This window comes from Lepus europaeus, chromosome 7 (assembly GCF_033115175.1).
Source record: "Lepus europaeus isolate LE1 chromosome 7, mLepTim1.pri, whole genome shotgun sequence".
Taxonomy (NCBI): Eukaryota; Metazoa; Chordata; class Mammalia; order Lagomorpha; family Leporidae; genus Lepus; species Lepus europaeus.
Genome location: NC_084833.1, coordinates 10,420,547 through 10,440,609, shown reverse-complemented (window position 1 = coordinate 10,440,609; position 20,063 = coordinate 10,420,547). Strand labels below are relative to the sequence as shown.

The 20,063-nt window shown below is 46.0% G+C and overlaps 1 protein-coding gene across 1 annotated transcript in view; it reads right to left on the bottom strand.

Annotated features, from left to right (window-relative positions):
* Nucleotides 1-19,968, bottom strand: part of DDB1 (damage specific DNA binding protein 1) — a 36,156-nt gene extending 16,188 nt beyond the window's left edge. Inside the window, exons 1-11 of the mRNA XM_062196041.1 lie at nucleotides 19,742-19,968; nucleotides 18,555-18,703; nucleotides 17,447-17,563; nucleotides 16,903-17,124; nucleotides 12,293-12,407; nucleotides 8,449-8,546; nucleotides 7,352-7,510; nucleotides 6,679-6,762; nucleotides 5,692-5,808; nucleotides 4,922-5,024; nucleotides 43-118 (exon numbers count right to left, since the gene is read on the bottom strand). Coding sequence (XP_062052025.1) covers nucleotides 43-118; nucleotides 4,922-5,024; nucleotides 5,692-5,808; nucleotides 6,679-6,762; nucleotides 7,352-7,510; nucleotides 8,449-8,546; nucleotides 12,293-12,407; nucleotides 16,903-17,124; nucleotides 17,447-17,563; nucleotides 18,555-18,703; nucleotides 19,742-19,802 — 1,301 coding nt within the window. The 5' untranslated portion in view covers nucleotides 19,803-19,968. The remainder of the gene's footprint in view (nucleotides 1-42; nucleotides 119-4,921; nucleotides 5,025-5,691; nucleotides 5,809-6,678; nucleotides 6,763-7,351; nucleotides 7,511-8,448; nucleotides 8,547-12,292; nucleotides 12,408-16,902; nucleotides 17,125-17,446; nucleotides 17,564-18,554; nucleotides 18,704-19,741) is intronic.
* Between the last annotated feature and the right edge of the window lie 95 nt (nucleotides 19,969-20,063).

Sequence of the window (20,063 nt, the reverse complement as noted above, 5' to 3'; positions counted from 1 at the left end):
CGTGACATCAGCACCTAAAGCTGGCACCAGACTCACCCTTACCTTGTCTGGCCCACAAAAGAGAGCACCAGAGTGTCATCAGTTTCACGATTAGGGTCAGACCGCAGTGGCCATAAGCCTGCAACAAGGACCAAGGATCAAGATGCACACACAGACCAACACTCAGCTTTCACATCTGCCCCTCACATGGGAAGAACAAGAATGCTGGACTCACAGTCCTGAGCTGAAATTCTCCCTCTGCTCCTTTCTCCTTTAAGACTAAAGAGATTAGAGATTTTTAAAATAGTGTGGAGGGGCCAGCACTGTGGCACAATGGATAACCCTCCACCTGCAGTGCCAGCATCCCATATGGACACCGGTTCTTGTCCCAGCTGTTCCTCTTCCAATCCAGCTCTCTGCTACAGCCTGGGAAAGCAGTGGAAGATGGCCCAAGTGCTTGGGCCCCTGCACCCACATGGGAGACCAGAAGGAAGCTCCTGGATCCCAGCTTCAGATTGGCACAGCTCCAGGGGTTGTGCCCATTTGGGGAGTGAACCAGCAGAAGAAGACCCCTCTCTCTGTCTCTCCCTCTCATTGTCTGTAACTCTACCTCTCAAATAAATAAATAATCTTTCAAAAAAAAAAAAAAAAAAGTGTGGAAACTGATACCTTAAATTTTTGTTTTGATTTTAGATTGGAGAACTGTTTCCATGACTCAAAGTCAAAACTTATTTTTAAAAAGTACACATGGGGGGCCAGCGTTGTGGCACAGCAGGTACAGCCACTGTCTGCACTGCAGGCATCCCATATGGGTGCAGTTCAATACCCAGCTGCTCCACTTCCTATCCAGCTCTCTGCTATGGCCTGGGAAAGCAGTACCCACATAGGAGACCCAGAAGAAGCTCCTGGCTCCTGATCAGCCCAGCCCCATCAGTTGCCATTTGGGGAATGAACCAGTGGATGGATGATCTCTCTCTCTCTCTGCCTCTCTGTAACTCTGCCTTTCAAATATATAAATAATGGGGCCGGCGCTGTGGCACAGCAGGTTAAGGCCCTGGCCTGAAGCTCTGGCATCCCATACAGGCGCCAGTTGAGTCCCGGCTGCTCCACTTCCAATCCAACTCTCTGCTATGGCCTGGGAAATCGGCAGAAGATGGTCCAAGTCCTTGGGCCCCTGCACCCACGTGGGAGACCTGGAAGAAGCTCCTGGCTTCGGATCGGCACAGCTCTGGCCATTGCAGCCAAATGGGGAGTGAACCATCAGTTGGAAGCCCTCTCTTTCTCTCTCTGTCTCTCCACTCTCTGTGTAACTCTTTCGAATAAAAAAATTAAAATATATATATATATATTTAAAAACAAAGTACACACGAAGTCTCACTCACATCTTGCTTTCCAACCCATGCTCCAAATAAGTCATCCATAAATCTCTTATTTATCCTTCTATTTTTTTTCTTAAGGAAATAGGAAAAACACTATTACAAGGCACAAATATAAAACAGCCAATCATACACTGTTCTGCACCTCGGTTTTTCACATAACAATAAAAGGACATTAAAAAAGCTTGTGGAAAATGAAGTTTGAAGACCTAAGTTCATTTTTGGCACAAAAATCTTGAAATCCATGCATACAAGGGATCTTGAAACAAGTTCATGGATAATGCATATTATGAAAAGAAATATGCATGGATTGTTGGAGCCCTTATCAAAACACCATGGTTCCTCATTTTCTACATCTGCAGTGTTTGATTGTACAGACATACAATATAAACAAGTTCCCACTAATGGACACCTTTTCAGTATTTTGCTGTGATGTTCAATGCCACAACAAATAAGTTTGTTTTCCATGTCATCTTATATATCAAAAGGTCTGTAATGCAGATGCTCAGAACTGGAATTGCTGGGTAAACCACTAAATACACCTTTGGACACTGCCAAATTCCCTTCTATGGAGCGTGTATGAGCACATTTGCTTCCTACAGCCTCATCAACATAATGTATCATCATACTTTTGGATTTTGGTCAACTGGAAAATAATGGTTATTGCTGCTTTTTTTATTTAAGATTCAGATAGAGACAGAGATAGAGAAACAGTCCCCTGCTGTCCTCTGTGGTTCATTCTATAAATGAACACAACACCCAAGACTGGGCAAGGGTGAAGCCAGGAGCCAAGAACTCCATCCAGGTTTCCCAAATGAATGGCAGGAACCTGATTACTACTGCCTTCTAGGGTCTGCAAGAGCAGGAACCTGGAGCCAGGGACCAGAGCTGGGAATCAAATCCAGGCACTCCTCCATTTACTTCTGATTTGCATTTCTCTCCTAAGTAATGTCTGTTACCTGTCCATGCCCTTTGCCAAATTGGGAACTGGAAATTTAGTGATATTTTACCTAACAATTTTTAATAAATTAGAGAGATTGGGTCTTTGTCTACAAGAAAACTTACAAATATTTTTATCGGCCGACACAGCGGGTTAGGCCACCACCTACAGTGCTGCGTCCAATAAGGGCGTCGTTTCAAGACCTGGCTGCTCATCTTCCAGTGCAGCTCTCTACTGTGGCCTGGGAAAGCAGTGGAAGAGGGCCCAAGTCCTTGGGCCCCTGCACCTCCATGGGAGACCTGGAGGAGGCTCCTGGCTCCGGATTGGCACAGCTCTGGCCGTTGGGGCCAACTGGGGAGTGAACCAGCAGATGAAAGACCTCCTCCCCTCCCCGCCTCTCTCTGCCTCTCCTTCTCTGTGTAACTCTCACTTTAAAGTAAATAAATAAAATCTTTTAAAAAAAGCAAAAAACAAATATTTTTATTCATCAAGTTTGTCATTTCTTCTAACTTAATAGCATTTTGTTTTTGCTATGTAAGGTGTTTATTTTTCATGTAGTTGAAATTATCACTTTCTTTTTGGTTTCTATACTGCAAATTATAATTTTAAAGACCTTCTCTACTCCAAAATTATAAAAGAATTCACCAACTTTTTCTAAATGATTGCCCATTATTCCAACACTACTGATTAAAAAGTCCCACCTTTATCTCCCTAAAGTGAGGGGCCATCACTATCACACACTACATTTCCACATGTAACTCTATTTCTGGACTTTTTTTTTTTTTTTAAGATTTATTTATTTATTTGAAAGGCAGAGTTACAGAGAGACAGAGGCAGTGGCAGAAAGAGATCTTCCATTTGCTGGTTCACTCCCCAAATGGCCACAACAGCCAGAGCTGGGCCAATCTGGAGCCAGGAGCTTCTTCCGGGTCTCCCACATGGGTGCAGGGGCCATCTTCTACTGTTTTCCCAGGCCATAGCAGACAGCTAGATTGGAAGTGAAGTAGCTGGGAATCAAACTAGAGTCCAAATGGGATGCCAGCACTGAAGGTGGCGGCTTTACTTGCTATGCCACAGCACTGGCCCCCATTTCTGGATTTTTTAATTTCCCTATCAGACTATCTACTCATGCACCAGCACACTCTTAACGACTGAGGCTAAAAGCAATCTGTAATTATCTGATGAGAGCAGTGAGATGGAACTGACCCTAAGTTTTCCTCACTATTCTTGTTTCTTCCTTTTCCAAGTAGACTTGTCCAGGTCAAGAAAACACCTACAGATATTTCTACTGAGTCGTATTAAAGACAAAAATGTTGACTTGTGCATTTGTGTATAGATCTTCAATTGATTAATCTATTCTTTTAATTCTTCAGGAATAAAGTTTCTCTTATATGTAACATTTATTATTAAATGTATTCCTTGGTATTTTATATTTTTTATTAATATAAATTAACTGTCTATTGTACCTTGTCTTTATATGAAAGTCACAGATTTCAATACATTAATTCATATCCTGCTACCTGAATGAATTCTTATTAATTGCAGCTTTTCAATTGGTTCTCTTAAATTTTGGAGTTTCAAATTGCATGTGCTTTTTTATTTTTTTAAGATTTACTTATTTATTGGAAAGACAAAGTGACAGAAAGAAAGATCTATCTGCTGCTGCACTCCCCAAATAGTCACAACAGCCAGGGCTGAGCCAGGTCAAAGCCAAGAACCCAGAACACCATCTGGGTCTCCCAAGTGGGTAGCACTTGAGTCATCATCTGCTGCCTCACAAGTTCGTTAGCAGATAGCTGGATAAGCAGAGGCAGAACTTGATCAGAGGCATTCCCATTCCCAAGACACAGCCTGACCTGCTGAGCCACAACGCCTGCCCCCAAACTCATTTAAAAAAAAAAAAAAAGAAAAGAAAAAAGATTTATTTTTCTTACTTTAAAGGCAGAGTTACAGAAGGAGGGAGAGAGGGAGGGAAGAGAGAGAGGAAGAGAGAGATGGAAGGAGGGAAGAGAGAGAGACATTAAATTTAACATTAAATGTAACATGTAATCTTCTCCCCTACTCTACCACCCAATTTTGACCAACAGTATTTTTATTTTTTATTTTTTTATTTTTTTGACAGGCAGAGTGGATAGTGAGAGAGAGAGACAGAGAGAAAGGTCTTCCTTTTGCCGTTGGTTCACCCTCCAATGGCCGCCGCAGCCGGCGCATCATGCCGATCCAAAGCGCCAGGCACTTCTCCCGGTCTCCCATGCGGATGCAGGGCCCAAGCACTTGGGCCATCCTCCACTGCCTTCCCGGGCCATAGCAGAGAGCTGGCCTGGAAGAGGGGCAACCGGGATAGAATCCGGCGCCCCAACCGGGACTAGAACCCGGTGTGCCGGCGCCGCAAGGCGGAGGATTAGCCTGTTAAGCCACGGCGCCGGCCAACCAACAGTATTTTTAAGTTTAATTCTGAACTTTTAAATTTGTTTAAGCTTCTACCACTTCTACCACATTTCTTTTTTACCTTTCATTTGATCTGCCTTCCACTAGTTGCCACCACAATGCCTTCAAGACTTGTAACAAGGCTAGAGGCTAAAATCACCCAAATAAGATCTGTTCTCTATGCCCACCAAAAGGCTACCTTTGATGCCTGGTAAATCAATGCTGGCATGCTCGTGGATTCCGATCCCGTTCCGGATGATTCGCAAGGAACCTTCCTTGAAAGCACCAGAGCAAGTGACCAGCTGCAAAGAAAGAAAAGGTTTCTAAATAACCACCTCAAGAGACTACAGCAATCACATTGATGCTCAGAAAGTAAACATGCTACAGCTAAGTCCAAGGAGCCTACTGCGGAGCTAGGTTTGAGGAAGCACACTAAGCACAGACTTATCTCCAACGTCTCTCAAATTTACCATGACAAGATGTCCTCATCTGAGAAACTAAAAGCTCCTACTACTGCTCCTAGCAGCCTGCTCAGACCCTTGGAAATAAAGTTGCTAGGCAGAGAAAAGCACCTGGAGTCAGACACAACTGCCATTTATTAATTAGGTGACACTGGACAAGTTACCTAATTCTTCTAAGCCACAAGTTTCCTCACTTATGAGATGGCCAAGAATTGCTGTCTGTCAGGGTGCTTGTATGATTGGAGATAATGTATATAAAAGTGCCTGGCAGGCCAAGATAACTAATCAATAGATCGTAGTTATCCTTGCATCACTGGGATTATTAGTGAGTGAGGTTCTTAAAAGTATCTTTAACACACACTTTCTACTTGAGATACGCAAAGCTAGGAGGCCACAGTTTGAGTTTCAAAAACATTAAATGTATTCCTTGGTATTTCATATTTTATTTATATATTTTATATATATGAATTTGAGTTACCAAACATTCATTTCCAAGATGACCCCTTACCTGGCCCTGCCCCTGCCTCTCCAGGTCCACCACGCACATATCCACAATGGGTCCTAAATTAGTAAAAGTTTCCATGGCTACTACATAAGAGCCTTGTTCATTGCTGTCAACGTTGAGCTACAGAGAAAGAACAATGTTAGTCTTGGAATGCCCCCGAACAGACCACACCTAGAAAAATGGCTAATGTCCAAAAGAAATTCTCAATTCTGTTTCTAGAAGGGGACTATTAAGTAACATGTTTGTCCTACAAGTGACTCCCTAGCCAGGCACAGAGTTCTACAAGCTGTCTCATGGATGGATTTCAGCAAAGCAGTGAATTTTTGGAAGTTAATGTAAAATGTTCATGTGCCTTTTTCTGTAGATAAGGTCCAAAGTTTCCACATTTTAGAGGGAATCCATTATGTTAGACTATGTATCCATAGCACCCAGCACTTGAACTGGCATATTTGCCAAAGGAACCATTAGAACAAGGCAGTCAGAGGGTAGGATGTTAAATGATCAAAGCAGATGCTGGGGTCCAGTGCTGTAGCATAGCAGGTAAAGCTGCCGACTGAAGTCCCAGCCTCCCATATGAGCGCTGTTTCGAGTCGCAGCTGCTCCTCTTCCCATCAGCTCTCTGCTGTGGCCTGGGAAAGCAGCAGAAGATGGCCCAACACCTTAGGCCCCTGCCCCCATATAGGAGACCTGGAAGAAGCTCCTGGCTCCTGGATCCCAGCTTCAGATCAGCGCAGCTGTTGTGGCCATTTGGGGAGTGAACCAGCAGATGGAAGATTTATCTGTGTGCCTCTGCCTCTCTGTAACTCTGCCTTTCTAATAAATCAATAAATCTTTTTAAAAAAGACCTCTCTCTCTCTCAGGCTCTACCTCTCTCTGTAACTCTCTTTCAAATAAATGAAATAAATCTTTTAAAAAATGTCTGAGAGGCATCAGACACAGCAGAAACTTGATGAACAAAAAGGACAGCAAAATAAAAATATAAATTCTCACCTTCACAAGCTGGGAGTCACCCAGGCGAGACCCAACAAACACAACACCATTATCAAGGTACGTCAAGCACTCAGCAATAGAGGTCTGAAAGAAAGTGAGGGACATGAAAGAAATCAGAATGGACACTACATGGGGTCCAGACACAGTCCTCCAGACATTTGTTAAGTCTCACCTACAGACATTAACAGAGAAACAGTTCTCCGTGTCAGATCCCCAAATCACACTAAGCAGATCTTCCTGGATCTCTGAAGTCTGGGACTCTTCATTTAGCCTACTCCTACACTCAGAAAAATTCATACTTTATTGTTCAGGTGTTACTTCACGTTACTTTAATCCCAGCACCTCCAGTCTGCATAAAAGTAATTAAAATCTTATAAAAATTAATTTCCTAAATTTAAGCTTTTGGGGAACCTCCTGGCAGAACTGATCATGAGCATTAGATTAACCTTTAATCCCGTCTTATATCCTTTTTTGCTTTCCTTTCTTTTTAGGCTTAAAGCAGTAGTGCCTAGGGAGCCTGTGAGCTTTTCCCAACATCTAACTTTCAAATATAGACTCCACATCAGAACCAACATTCTGTTGCTAGGTGTTAACTAACATAATTCCCAGAGCCCAGAGTCAAAGTGCAGGACCACACATCTGGGAAAATATGTAGAGTAGGAACAAGCCCTACCTCTCCAAGGAGTTCCACACGGAGATCCTTGAGGGTAACCGTACCATCCATCTGTTCCTCCTTCTCCAAAAGCAGCATGAAGAGCCGCCCTTCCATGTCTCCAAGCAGGTATCTCGAACCATTAGGGTCCACCCGATTGTGGCACACGATTGTGCTTTGCTGCCAACAGGGAGGAAACAGTCTTTAGAGACTCAGCTAGCATCTTCCATAGCCAGAATGCAAACCCCGGCAGTCTGCATATACATTATAAGGATAATACAAAATGAACAGCTTTTATTTTTAATTTTCTGAGTTCAATCAATATTTTAAAGGTTTGCTCATAGTATTCTACTGGAAAAACAGAAGTACACAGAATAGGAAGCATCTGTAAGTACTCAACAGACTATGAATACTACCACAGATTTTGTTTCTTATCTTCAAAGAACATAAACTTAAGCTTTTAAGATTTCATTTTTATGACTTGAAATTTGAAGTCCTGAAATTTTTATATTAATTTTTAAAGTCTATGTAACTTATCACTGTATTATTTTACATGATTTGTGTACTAAAATATTTAAAAGAATTTGCCAAAAATTTCCCTTTTTAAAGTTGTCCCAGTCAATGTAAAGGAAAAGTTTATTTATTTATTTGAAAGGCAGGGAGACAAAAAGAGATAGTCTATCCATTGGCTCATTCCTCAAACGCCAGCAATAGTCAAGGCTGGGCCGGAATGAAACTCGATCTGGGTCTTCCACAAGGGTAGCAAGGACCAAATATTTGAGCCATCACCTGCTGCTTCACAAAGTACATGTCAGCAGGAAACTGAAATCGGAAGCAGACCCAGGACGGTTTATGGTTGTCCCAAGCAGCAACTTAACTGCTGAGACAAATGCCTACACCAGGCAATCCTACTTTGATATTTCTCTTGGTAGCAAACAAGCTATGTCTAATCAAATCAAGTCATCAACCTCCAGGTTCCCAATGACCAACCACTATCTTATTTACATAGTAAATATATGACAGACAGCCATGAACTCTCCTTTGACAAAATCGAAGGAAGGAGATTAGGGGAAGAGAGCGAGGGAATGGAAGGCAGAAAAAGATGAAATGCTGCTCACCTTAATGATAGGAGGGGCAATTGCCAGGTATTTGTCCCCATTGTGATAGGTGATGGACTCTTGACCAATGATAATGGCCCCTCCAAAGGGCTCTGGGACTGCAGGATAAAGATAACAACATTAAAACATTCGGCACTTTGCACCTGCCCAGCACTCTGCACTAATCTGGCTAGCCCTGAGGCAAACTCTATGATCAATTATTATTTTAAAGGACACTGGGAGAACTAGCACTGCGGAACAGCAGGTTAAGCCATATGGGAACCAGTTCATGTCCAGATGCTCCATTTCTGAGCCAGCTCCCTGTGATGTGCCTGGGAAAGCAGCAGAGGATGGCCCAATTGCTTGGGCCAATGCACCCACATGGGAGACCAGGAAGAAGCTCCTGGCTCCTGGCTTTGGCATGGCCTAGTGCTGGCCATTGTGACCATTTGGGGAGTGAACCAGCAGATGGAAGCTCTCTCTCTCGCCTTCTCTGTCTGTCTGTCTCTCTCTCTCTAACTCTGCCTTTCAAATAAATAAATAAATCTTGGCCGGCGCCGCGGCTCACTAGGCTAATCCTCCGCCTTGCGGCGCCGGCACACCGGGTTCTAGTCCCGGTCGGGGCACCGATCCTGTCCCGGTTGCCCCTCTTCCAGGCCAGCTCTCTGCTGTGGCCCGGGAGTGCAGTGGAGGATGGCCCAAGTCCTTGGGCCCTGCACCCCATGGGAGACCAGGATAAGTACCTGGCTCCTGCCATCGGAACAGCGCGGTGCGCCGGCCGCAGCGCGCTACCGCGGCGGCCATTGGAGGGTGAACCAACGGCAAAAGGAAGACCTTTCTCTCTGTCTCTCTCTCACTATCCACTCTGCCTGTCAAAAAAAAAAAATAAATAAATAAATAAATAAATAAATAAATAAATAAATAAATCTTAAAAGAAAAAGAAAAGGACACCAGGGCCAGTGCTGCAGCACAGCAGGTTAAACTGCCTTCTGCAGTGCCAACATCCCATGTGAGTGAGAGTTAGGAGTCCTGGCTGCTCCACTTCCAATCCAGCTTGTGTTAATGCACCTGGGAAAGCAGCAGGAAATGGCCCAAGTGTTTGGGCCCCTGCACCCACGTGAGAGACCCAAAGAAGCTCCTGGCTCCTGGAATCAGCCTGGCCCAGCCCTTGCCATTGTAGCTATTTAGGGAGTGAATCAGCGGGTAGCAGTTATCTCTCTCTCTCTCACCCTCTTTAACTCTGCCTTTCAAATAAATAAATAAATCTTATAAAACAAAGAAAAAAGTAAATAGTACTTAAAAAAAAAAAAAAAAGGATATCAAGGGGCCCATGCTGTGGTATAGCGGGTAAAGCATCTGCCTGCAACACCATCATCCCATAAAAACACTGGTTTGAGTTCTGGCTACTCCACTTCTGATCCTACTCCCTGCTTACGGCCTAGGAAAAGCAGTGGAAGATGACCCAAGTGTTTGGGCCCCTGCATCCACGTGGGAGACCCAGATGAAGCTCCTGGCCCCTGGCTTGAACCTAGCTGTTACAGTCATCTGGCAAGTGAACCAGGAAACAGAAGATTTCTCCTTCCCTCTTTCTCTGTAACTCTTTCAAATGAATATTTTAAAATAAATAAATAAAATATCAAAGTCTGGCCGGCGCCGTGGCTCAACAGGCTAATCCTCCACCTAGCGGCACCGGCACACTGGGTTCTAGTCCCGGTCGGGGTTCCAGATTCTGTCCCGGTTGCCCCTCTTCCAGGCCAGCTCTCTGCTATGGCCCAGAGTGCAGTGGAGGATGGCCCAGGTCCTTGGGCCCTGCACCCCATGGGAGACCAGGATAAGCACTTGGCTCCTGCCTTCGGATCAGCACAGTACGCCAGTCACAGCGCCCTGGCCGCGGCGGCCATTGGAGGGTGAACCAACGGCAAAGGAAGACCTTTCTCTCTCTCTCTCTCTCTCTCACTGTCCACTCTGCCTGTCAAAAATAATAATAATAATAATAATAATAATAATAATAATAATATCAAAGTCTATAGAGCCTGACAGGCTTCTCCAGACTCCGGTCTTCAGTGCTTTGGCGAGGCCACTACATAATCTGGTTGCACTTTCAGTGCCACTCGCTGGTTCTCAGTATTCAGGTGGCTGGAGACTCTTCTCAGCATTCTCCTCCTTGCATTCTCCCCATTTTCTAAACTTTTGATTGTTTCTAAGAAAAACTTTGATTTTCCTTTCTTGTCTCCAGTCTTTTTCCTTAGTTTCATTTCACCATAAACTTGGAAGAGCTGATATTCCCTTAAGAATTTTTTTTTAAAGATTTATTTATTTGCCGGCGCCGCAGCTCACTAGGCTAATCCTCCGCCTTGCGGCGCCGGCACACCGGGTTCTAGTCCCGGTCAGGGCACCGATCCTGTCCCGGTTGCCCCTCTTCCAGGCCAGCTCTCTGCTGTGGCCAGGGAGTGCAGTGGAGGATGGCCCAAGTCCTTGGGCCCTGCACCCCATGGGAGACCAGGATAAGTACCTGGCTCCTGCCATCGGATCAGCGCGCTGCGCTGGCCGCAGCGCGCCTACCGCGGCGGCCATTGGAGGGTGAACCAACGGCAAAAGGAAGACCTTTCTCTCTGTCTCTCTCTCACTGTCCACTCTGCCTGTCAAAAAAAAAAAAAAAAAAAAAAGATTTATTTATTTGAAAGTCAGAGTCACACACACACAGAGAGAGAGAGAGAGAGAGAGAGAGAGAGGTCTTCCATCCACTGGTTCACTCCCCATATGGCTGCAATGGCCAGAGCTGTGCCAATCCGAAGCCAGGAGCCAGGAGCTTCTTCCAGGTCTCCCATGCAGGTACAGGGGCCCAAAGACTTGGGCCATCTTCTACTGCTTTCCCAGGCCATAGCAGAGAGCTGGATCGGAAGTGGAGCAGTTGGGCCTCGAACCTGCGCCCATATGGGATGCCCGTGCTTCAGGCCAGGGCGTTAACCCGCTGTGCCACAGCACTGGCCCTGAGAAGTTGTAAAATTCTTTAGAGGGGCCGGCGCTGTGGCGCAGTGGGTTAACCCCATGGCGTGAAGCGCTGGCATCCCATATGGGCACCGGTTTGAGTCCAGGCTGTTTCACTTCCCATCCAGCTCTCTGCTTTGGCCTGGGAAAGCAGAAGATGGCCCAGATGCTTGGGCCCCTGCACCTACGTGGGAGACCCGGAAGAAGCACCTGGCTCCTGGCTTCGGATCAGCGCAGTTCCAGCCATTGCGGCCATCTGGGGAGTGAACCAGCAGATGGAAGACCTCTCTCTCTCTCATGTAACTCTTTCAAGTAAATAAATAAATCTTAAAAAAAAAAAAAAAATTAAAACTTCTCTACTGGGTGAGACAAACAGTATGTTAGGGGAAAGAGACAGGATAAGGAGTGATGAGGCCTGGATTTTAGGCTTTGTCAATGGCATACGTGCATGGACAAATCCCACTATCCCTGTTTCCTCAACTACGAAATAAAGAAGTCAGACTAGATAAATTCTGTTGGTCTCTCAACGTTTTTAAATGTTATGCCCAGCAATAAAATGAGATTCCTTTCTATATGCCACTCTGCAAATCAGTCTTAATGTTTTATAGTGAATTTCTGCACACCAAATAAAAGCAAAGTTTTACTTTTGGGTGCTGAGGGGATAAAAAGCAGAAAATTCCAAAGATAAAAATGAAAAAAGCAAAAAAAAAAAAAAAAAAGGCACATTTAGAGAAGAGATGTAAGGGAGTCACACACACACACACACTGTTGATACTGAGCACTGAAATGAAGGACAGAGAAAGTGAGGAAGGGAATAAAGAGTAGGAACCTGACCCAGACATGGGGCACATGCAAATTTCCTAAAACCTCCACCAACCTGCAATCACCATGGAAGCTTCAGCTTCTACATTTTCCTGTTTCCAAGGGCCCTTGTTGAACTCCTTCTCTCGGAGGGACACCTCATAGGTTTTGACATGCCGCCCCTGAGGGTCCTGGGAGGTAAAGTAGAATGGTTAGCCCCTAGGAAGGGTGAATCAGGCTGGAGGGGTCCTGAGAGGGGCAGTGACTACCACCCAGCATCTGACAATCCTGTCATTTCAGCCTTCCTGTCCTTGTCCACTAGTATGCTGACAGTCACCTGTTCAAGCTGTGATTAATTTCTATGTAAACTGTTAGAAACTGAGATTTATGGTTTCTAATAATTGAACCAAGAAAGGTTAAACAAAATAGAAAAATGAAGTTATCACACTGTGCTGAGTTCAATAAGAGATACTGTGTGGGGGCTGGCGCTGTGACAGTGGGTTAAAACCCCAGCCTGCAGCACTGGCATCCCATATGGGTGCCAGTTCAAGTCCCAGCTACTCCTCTTCTGATCCAGCTCTCTGCAGCAGAAGATGGCCCAAGTCCTTGGGACCCTGCATCCACGTGGGAGACCTGGAAGAAGCTCCTGGCTCCTGGCTCTGGATCAGCTCAGCTCTGGCCACTGTGTTCATTTGGGGAGTGAACCAGCAGAATGGAAGACCTCTCTCTCTCTCTCTGGCTCTACCTCTCTCTGTCTTTCATATAAATAAAATAATTCTTAAAAAAAAAAAATGATACTGTGTGTCCCTTGGCCTCAAAGAACTTACAAAACAAACAGAAAAACATAAGGTAAATGTAAGAGATTAAAAAAATCATGTGGGGCTGGTGCTGTGGTACAGCGGGTAAAGTCGCCTGCCTGCCATGCTAGCATCCAACATGGGCGCTGATTCCAGTCCCGGCTGTTCCACTTTTTTTTTTTTTTTTTTTTAAAGGAAGAGTTACAGAAAGGCAGGGGCAGGGGCAGAAAGAGAAAGGTCTTCCATCTGCTGATTTACTCTCCAGATGGCCACAACTGCGCAGATCTGAAGTTAGGAGACAGGAGTTTCTTTCAGGTCTCCCACACAGGTTCAAGGGCTCAAGCACTTCACCATCTTCTACTGCTTTCCCAGGCCATAGCAGAGAGCTGGATCAGAAGTGAACAGCCGGGTCTCAACTGGGGCCCATATGGGATGCCGGCACTGCAGGCAGCGGCTTTACCCGCTATGCCACAGTGCCAGCCTTTGCTTCACTTCTGATCCAGCTCCCTACTAATGCACCTGGAAAGGCAGAGGAGGATGACCCAAGTGCTTGGGCCCCTGCACCCACGTGGGAGACCCAGAAGAAGCTCCAGGCTCCTGGTTTCAGATTGGCCCATCTCCAGCCATTGTAGCCATTTGGGAAGTGAACCAGCAGATGGAAGACTCTCTCTGCCTCTACCTCTCAGTAACTGTGCCTTTCAAATAAATAAATAAATCTTAAAAAAAAAAAAAAAATCCCATGACACAGTTCTTAAAAGCACTGACAGGGTGGCAGCAGGGAGAACAGAACATACTGCTCCTCTAAAGTTAGTCAAAACCTTCAGTCCTGCCACCAGAGGCACTATCATCCCTTTTTCTGAATCACGTTGGTTCTAGGGCTGCCTTTAAGATTCTAAAATCATGTTTAAGAGGCTGAAGAGCAGAGTCAGAGATGGCTGCATTCAGCCAGTGGAAGATGGCTTCAACAAAAGCCAGAGATGAGTCTAAGGAATTCCTAACATCCAAATCACTGTTACTAAAGGTACTGAAGCACTCAATGTTGAGTACCTTTAATATGTAAGTACCTAAATATCTGTCAGATCAAGGCTTTAGCATAAGAAAGGAAACATAAGGGCAAGCCCCACTGCTCCACTACCAATCCCTTCCCTGCTAATGCACCTTGGAAAGCAGCAGGGGATGGCCCAAGCCCTTGGGCCTCTGCATCCATGTGGGAGACCAGGAAAAAGGTCCTGACTCCTGGCTTTGGAATGGCTCAGCTCCAGCTGTTTCAAATAAATAAAATAAACCTAAAAAAAAGTCACTCTGAGTTGAGAAAAATATTTTCCCATCAAAGAATGAGGGCAAGACGCAATTTCACAAGAAGGTCAAGGGAGAGGCCACCGCTGCAGTGCAGTAAGTTACGCCACCACTTGCAACTCTAGCATCCCCTCACAGAGAGCAGGTTCGCTGCTCCTTCTCATCCAGTTCTCAGGCTGCCTGCCACCCATATGGGAGACCCAGATGGCATTCCAGGCTTCTAGCTTCAGCCTGACCCTTGTAACCTCTTGGAGAGTAAACCAGAGGCTGAAAATCTCTGTCTCTCCCTCTCCCTCTCTGTTACTCTTTCAAATAAATCGTTCTCTAATTTTTTAAGATTATTTATTTGAAAGAGAGAGAGAGAGATATCTTCCATCCACTGGCTCATTTCCCAAATGGCCACAATCTTTCTTTTTTTTTTTTTAATATGTATTTATTTACTTGAGAGACAGAGTTACAGAGAGAGACAAAGAGAGGAAGGTCTTCCATCCCCTGGTTCACTCCCCAAATGGCTGCAATGGCCAAAGCTGGGCCAATCGAGAGCCAGGAGACAAGAGCTTCTTCCTGGTCTTCCACATGGGTGCAAGGGCCCAAATAGTTAGGCTATCTTCTACTGCTTTCCCAGGCCACCAGCAGGGAGCTAGATAGGAAGTAAAGCAGCCTGGACTCAAATCAGCACCTATAGGGGATGCTGGTGCCACAGGCGAATGCTTAACCTATTACTCCACAGTGCGGCCCCTTTCTTTTTCTTTTTTTCTTTTTTTTTTCCCGCCCGTTTAAGATTTTGGCCAGAACTGGCCCAGGCTGAAGCCTGGAGCCAGGAGATTCATCTGGGTCTCCCATGTGGGTGACAAAAACCTAAATACCTGCTGCTTTTCTCAGGCCATTAACAGGGAACTGGATCAGAAGTGGAGCAGCTGAGAAATGAACCAGAGCCCACATGGATGCTGGTGTTGCAGGCGGGAGTTTACCCTGCTATGCCACAACGCTGGCCCCCAAATAAATTAATCTTTAAGAAAAATAGAGTTCAAGCAACAGTAGATTTGTGCCTAAGGCACACATACAAAAAAAAAAGATGGTCACAACTGGCAGACCTGAGGCTAGGAACAGTTACCTTAAATAATCAACAATATCCATATGGTTTTTTTTTTTTAAAGATTTATTTATTTATTTGAAAGTTAGAGTTACACAGAGAGGAGAGAGAGAGAGAGAGAAAGTCTTCCATCCACTGGTTCACTCCCCAGTTGGCCAAAACGGCCGGAGCTACGCTGATCAGAAGCCAGGAGCTTCCTCTGGGTCTTCCCACATGGGTGCAGGGGCCCAGGGACCTGGGCCATCTTCAACTGCTTTCCCACGCCATAGAAGAGAGCTGGATCAGAACTGGAGCAGCTGGAACTCGAACTGGCACCCATATGGGATGCCGGCACTGCAGGTGAAAGTTTTTACCCGCCATACCACATCACTGGCCCCCAATATCAATATTTAAAAACCAGTGTTGTGGCACAACAGGTTAAGCCTCTGCCTGCGATGCCAGCACCCCACATAAAGCTCTGCTGCTCTACTTCCAATCCAGCTCCCTGCTAATGCACCTGGGAAAGCAGCAGCAGACTGCCCAAATGCTTCAGCTCCTGGCTTCAGCCTGGCCCAGATCTGGCCATCTAGGGAAATGAATCAGCAAATGAAGTATCTGTCTCTCCCCCTCTCTGTAACTTTGACTTTCAAATAAATAAAGAAATCTTATTTCACCTCTGATTAATAAGATCAAACAAATCTCCTAAACCAGTTTCAACTTTATCCATTCAAATCTTATTCCAATCAGCCTCAATACTATAGCACTTATGGTGACAAAAGAACATACAAAAATACACCAGTATTCCCAACACTTAACAGGGTGACTAAAGTGTTTACGTGTCCACACACACTGCATGGAAGCAGATTATCAGCCTGTATCAACCACAAGCAAGCGAAATGACCTGAGGCTGCACAGCCCTTTGTTAAAAGGCTGAGATTTTATCAAGATACTGGCATGGAAGTCTGGTGTTCTGCCACCCCACCCCCACTTAACAGAGCTAGACCAGAGAACAGCTGCCCAGGATCAGCTCTGCTGAAGTTTTAGGCACAGACTAAAATAGAAGTCCAGAGCCAGCAAGTCACCAGAGTGGGCTAGAAAAAAAATGCAGCCCTCTTCTTAGAAGACACAAAGAAGACATCCCCGAGACATTTTGTCTTTGCTTGTAAAAGCCAATTCTAGATCACTTCTCCACAGCTGAACTTTAATAATCCCTTTGCATGCCAGTAAGAGACTCAAAGTATAAACTGGGTCACCCTATAAGATCTCCAAGGCCCACACCAGTATAATCTGAGGATTAAAACCAACTACAGTCCCAGAGAGCTTACTGCCTGCACAGTAAGTACTAACACCCTCAAGAAGCAACCAAACTCTGCCTTGTGTCAATTGTACTCTATAAAACATTTCAGGAAACACATTACATATTCTCCCTACTCGCCTACCAAATACAGAAATTCAGATAAACAAAAACCAGTTCCCATCAGGCCAAATCACAATTTTTCCCTCTCTCCCCCAATTCAGTACCTGGTAGACAAAGCAAATGGTAGGTGCTTGGCAACCATACAGGAACTTGACATCAATGACATGCAACTCTTCCAGGCGGATGTTGAAGGCCTTGAGCTCTTTATTGTCGCGATCTAGTGGAATAACCTTGAACAGGCCGTCGTAGAGTCTCAGGCCAATCATCCGGCACTCAGGGTCGATGATGCCAATAATGCCAGTCTCTGAGGGGCGGCCAATGCGGTCCTGAAAAACAAAAACTGGGGACTAGGAAAGACACTCAGCACCCTCACAGTGGCAGAGCACACTTCCCTGGGACAATGTGAGAAGTAGTAGAGGGTCCGAATGTCAGTGTAGACGACCTTTCTCTGAAACACTGATCTCCATGAATTGTCACCATGTCCCTGGACTCTGAGCAGACCACAGAAGTCCTTCTTTCAGAAAAACACAAACCCTCAGTGTTTTCTCCTTGTCTCTCTGATGTAAGTCTGCCCCCAGCACTCCATTTTCTACATGAGATCAAGACAGCCCGACCTGGAAAACTCAGGAGCCCAAAGCAGCCACTCACCTGGACATTGCCGTGGGCTCGCGTGATTATATCAATGCTCTCACCACTCTGCTTATACTCCAGGATGCAGGCATTGTACTTAGCCGTCAGGATAAACAGCAGGTCCTTGCTCTCCCCCTGGAAACCAACATTAAGCTATCAAAAAAAGCTCTTTGTAAACCACTAACAATCTGTTGGACTTCAAGTATCATTCTTTAAGCACACTAAGGTCCTTTAGAAGCTTCAAGCTCCATTCTCCCTACAGAAAATAAACAGGGAGCTTCTCACAGCTAGGAACACTCACACCCTCAGGGTACGTACAAAAGGTCAGGACTAAGACTGTAAACATCTAGTGGTCATTAAGAAATAATTCTGTCTTCATATATTCCAATCTGAAGCTAACCTCAATCATTCCACTCAAATTTTCAAAGATGAAAGTAATGCCTCCTTCATTCCTCTCCAAGTAGTCACAGAAAAAGAAAAAAATGTGAGAATAACAATGGGACCTAAAGGGATCCTACTCATTTAACACATATTTCAAACAGTATTATGTTCAGAGGGTTATAATTAACCCTTTAATAATCAACCCATTGCTTTCTTGTCAAATTCAGTTAGTGTATAATGCAAGAAAGTACATGAATTAGAATGATGATGATGATCACTGCCCTGTGCTGTTAAATCATTTAATTTTCAGGATAGCCTAAGGGACTGGATACTGTTGTCCTCACTTGTAGACTGGGAAATAGAGGTTCTGAAAAGAACCTAAAGTGACATTACCACTCTACCTATTCTCTGAATCACTAGGCAATTTAGTGACCCATATTTCAGGCCGTTTTAATTTCCCTTTTCTAAAGAACTCAACTTGATAAAATTTTACTCTAATGAATCGCTCCTTATACTGACATTCAAAGTCATCTGCGGAGTGAACCAGCAGATGAAAGATCTCTCTCTCTCGCTCTCCTTCAAGTAGATGAAAATAAACTTTAAAAAAAAAAAGAGAGAGAGAGAGAGAAAGAAGAGTTTCCTAAGCCTTATTCCACCCATTGCAAGCAATCATATGAACACAACATAAAACCACCTACAACCAACAGTTCGGCCTTTATTGCTTGTCCTGACTCAGATTGCTTACCTTGGGCCTGAAAAGCTCCATGACTGCGATCTTCCCATACATGCCCACCTCTTTGACGGGCCGAAGCCCCTCCGCGGTGACCACATAGATCTCTAATCTCGTGTTTTTCGCAATCAACAGGTTCAAGTCTTCAGCTGAAGTGAAGTGTCCTGAAAGAACAGATCTAACTTTCAAAGCCACAGCAAGCCTCCTGCGCTCTTCTAAATAACCCTACTACCACTTTCTACCTACCTACCTCCCGAATTCTCATTTCCTTATTCCTCCAGCTCCCTCCGTTCACCCCCTTCCTGGCCAAATCCAGCACCTCCAAGAGCCTCACTTCATACATTTAACAAAGCTACTTGCCTAATCAGACCAGGAACACCGGACTGAAGCTACCAGCAGCTTCCTTGCACTGACACTACCTGTGAAAACCCTTCGGATGAGCTCCAACTCAGGCCGCTGGAGAAGGGGTCCGTCTCCCGGTTCTCATCTGAAGCCTCACAACTCACCAAACAGACCAGGTGAAATAAATACACAGCACTCTGCAGAGCGGTGCGCTGGTTTCTCCACAGCCCGTGCCCTAACATTACCTCCAGACTAGGATTTACACAGACAAGTTTGGGGTCTGCACAGTCAACGGAGAATGTGCATTCTACACGATCACTCCAGGGGTTCTGGGCATCGGTGCCCTCAACAATCCCCGCACGGGCAACAAGACCAGCCCAGCCCTGGGCGGGAGCAACCAAGCCCTCTTCTCCGGCAGCGCCCTCGCGTAAACAACAGCCCCAAGCAAAAGGGTGAGCCTGGAGAGGGCTCCTCACCCTCTCTGCAAGAGTGAGGACATTGCTTATTCTTCCACCTCCTGGGCCCCACCACCACCACCACCGACTCCCCTCCAGGAAAATTCTGACCCGAAACCCGCCAGCCCCGCTGCCCCTTCCCCCAACCACCGGAGGCGAATCCTGAGGCCCAAGCGACACAGCACAATCAACACTTCGCTCTCTGTCCCACTGGGCCCGGCCCTGTCCTCGAGGCCAAGTGACCTCCCAGCACTAAAGGGGACCCTCAAGAGTAGCCTCTAATCCCCATGCGCCTCCCGTCCCCGGGCCGGGTCCCGCTCCGCCACCCCCGGGGCCGCGGGCCTCCGCTAGGCCTCGGTGCCCCTCACTGTCTCCTCATCGGGTCTCCAGCGGCGGACGCCTCACCGGTCACACAGCCGTTCACGGCGGTGGGCTTCTGGGCCGTTACCACGTAGTTGTACGACATGTCGAGGCCTGGGGCGGCCCGTCAGGACCAGAGCGCAGACACACAGACGGACACGACCACAGAGACCAAGCGCCCCCAACCCGCGCGCAGCCAACTCCACTGCCTCTGCCTCCACCCCAGAGACACGTTGCAGGCCAGAGCGGCCGGGAAGCGGGGCACCACGGGACGGCCTCACCTGGCCTCTTGGAGGACTCTCGGAGCCCGAGGCAGCCAACCAAGAGAGGCCCCGCCCCTGAGGTCCCGCCCCCGCCTCCTACCGCC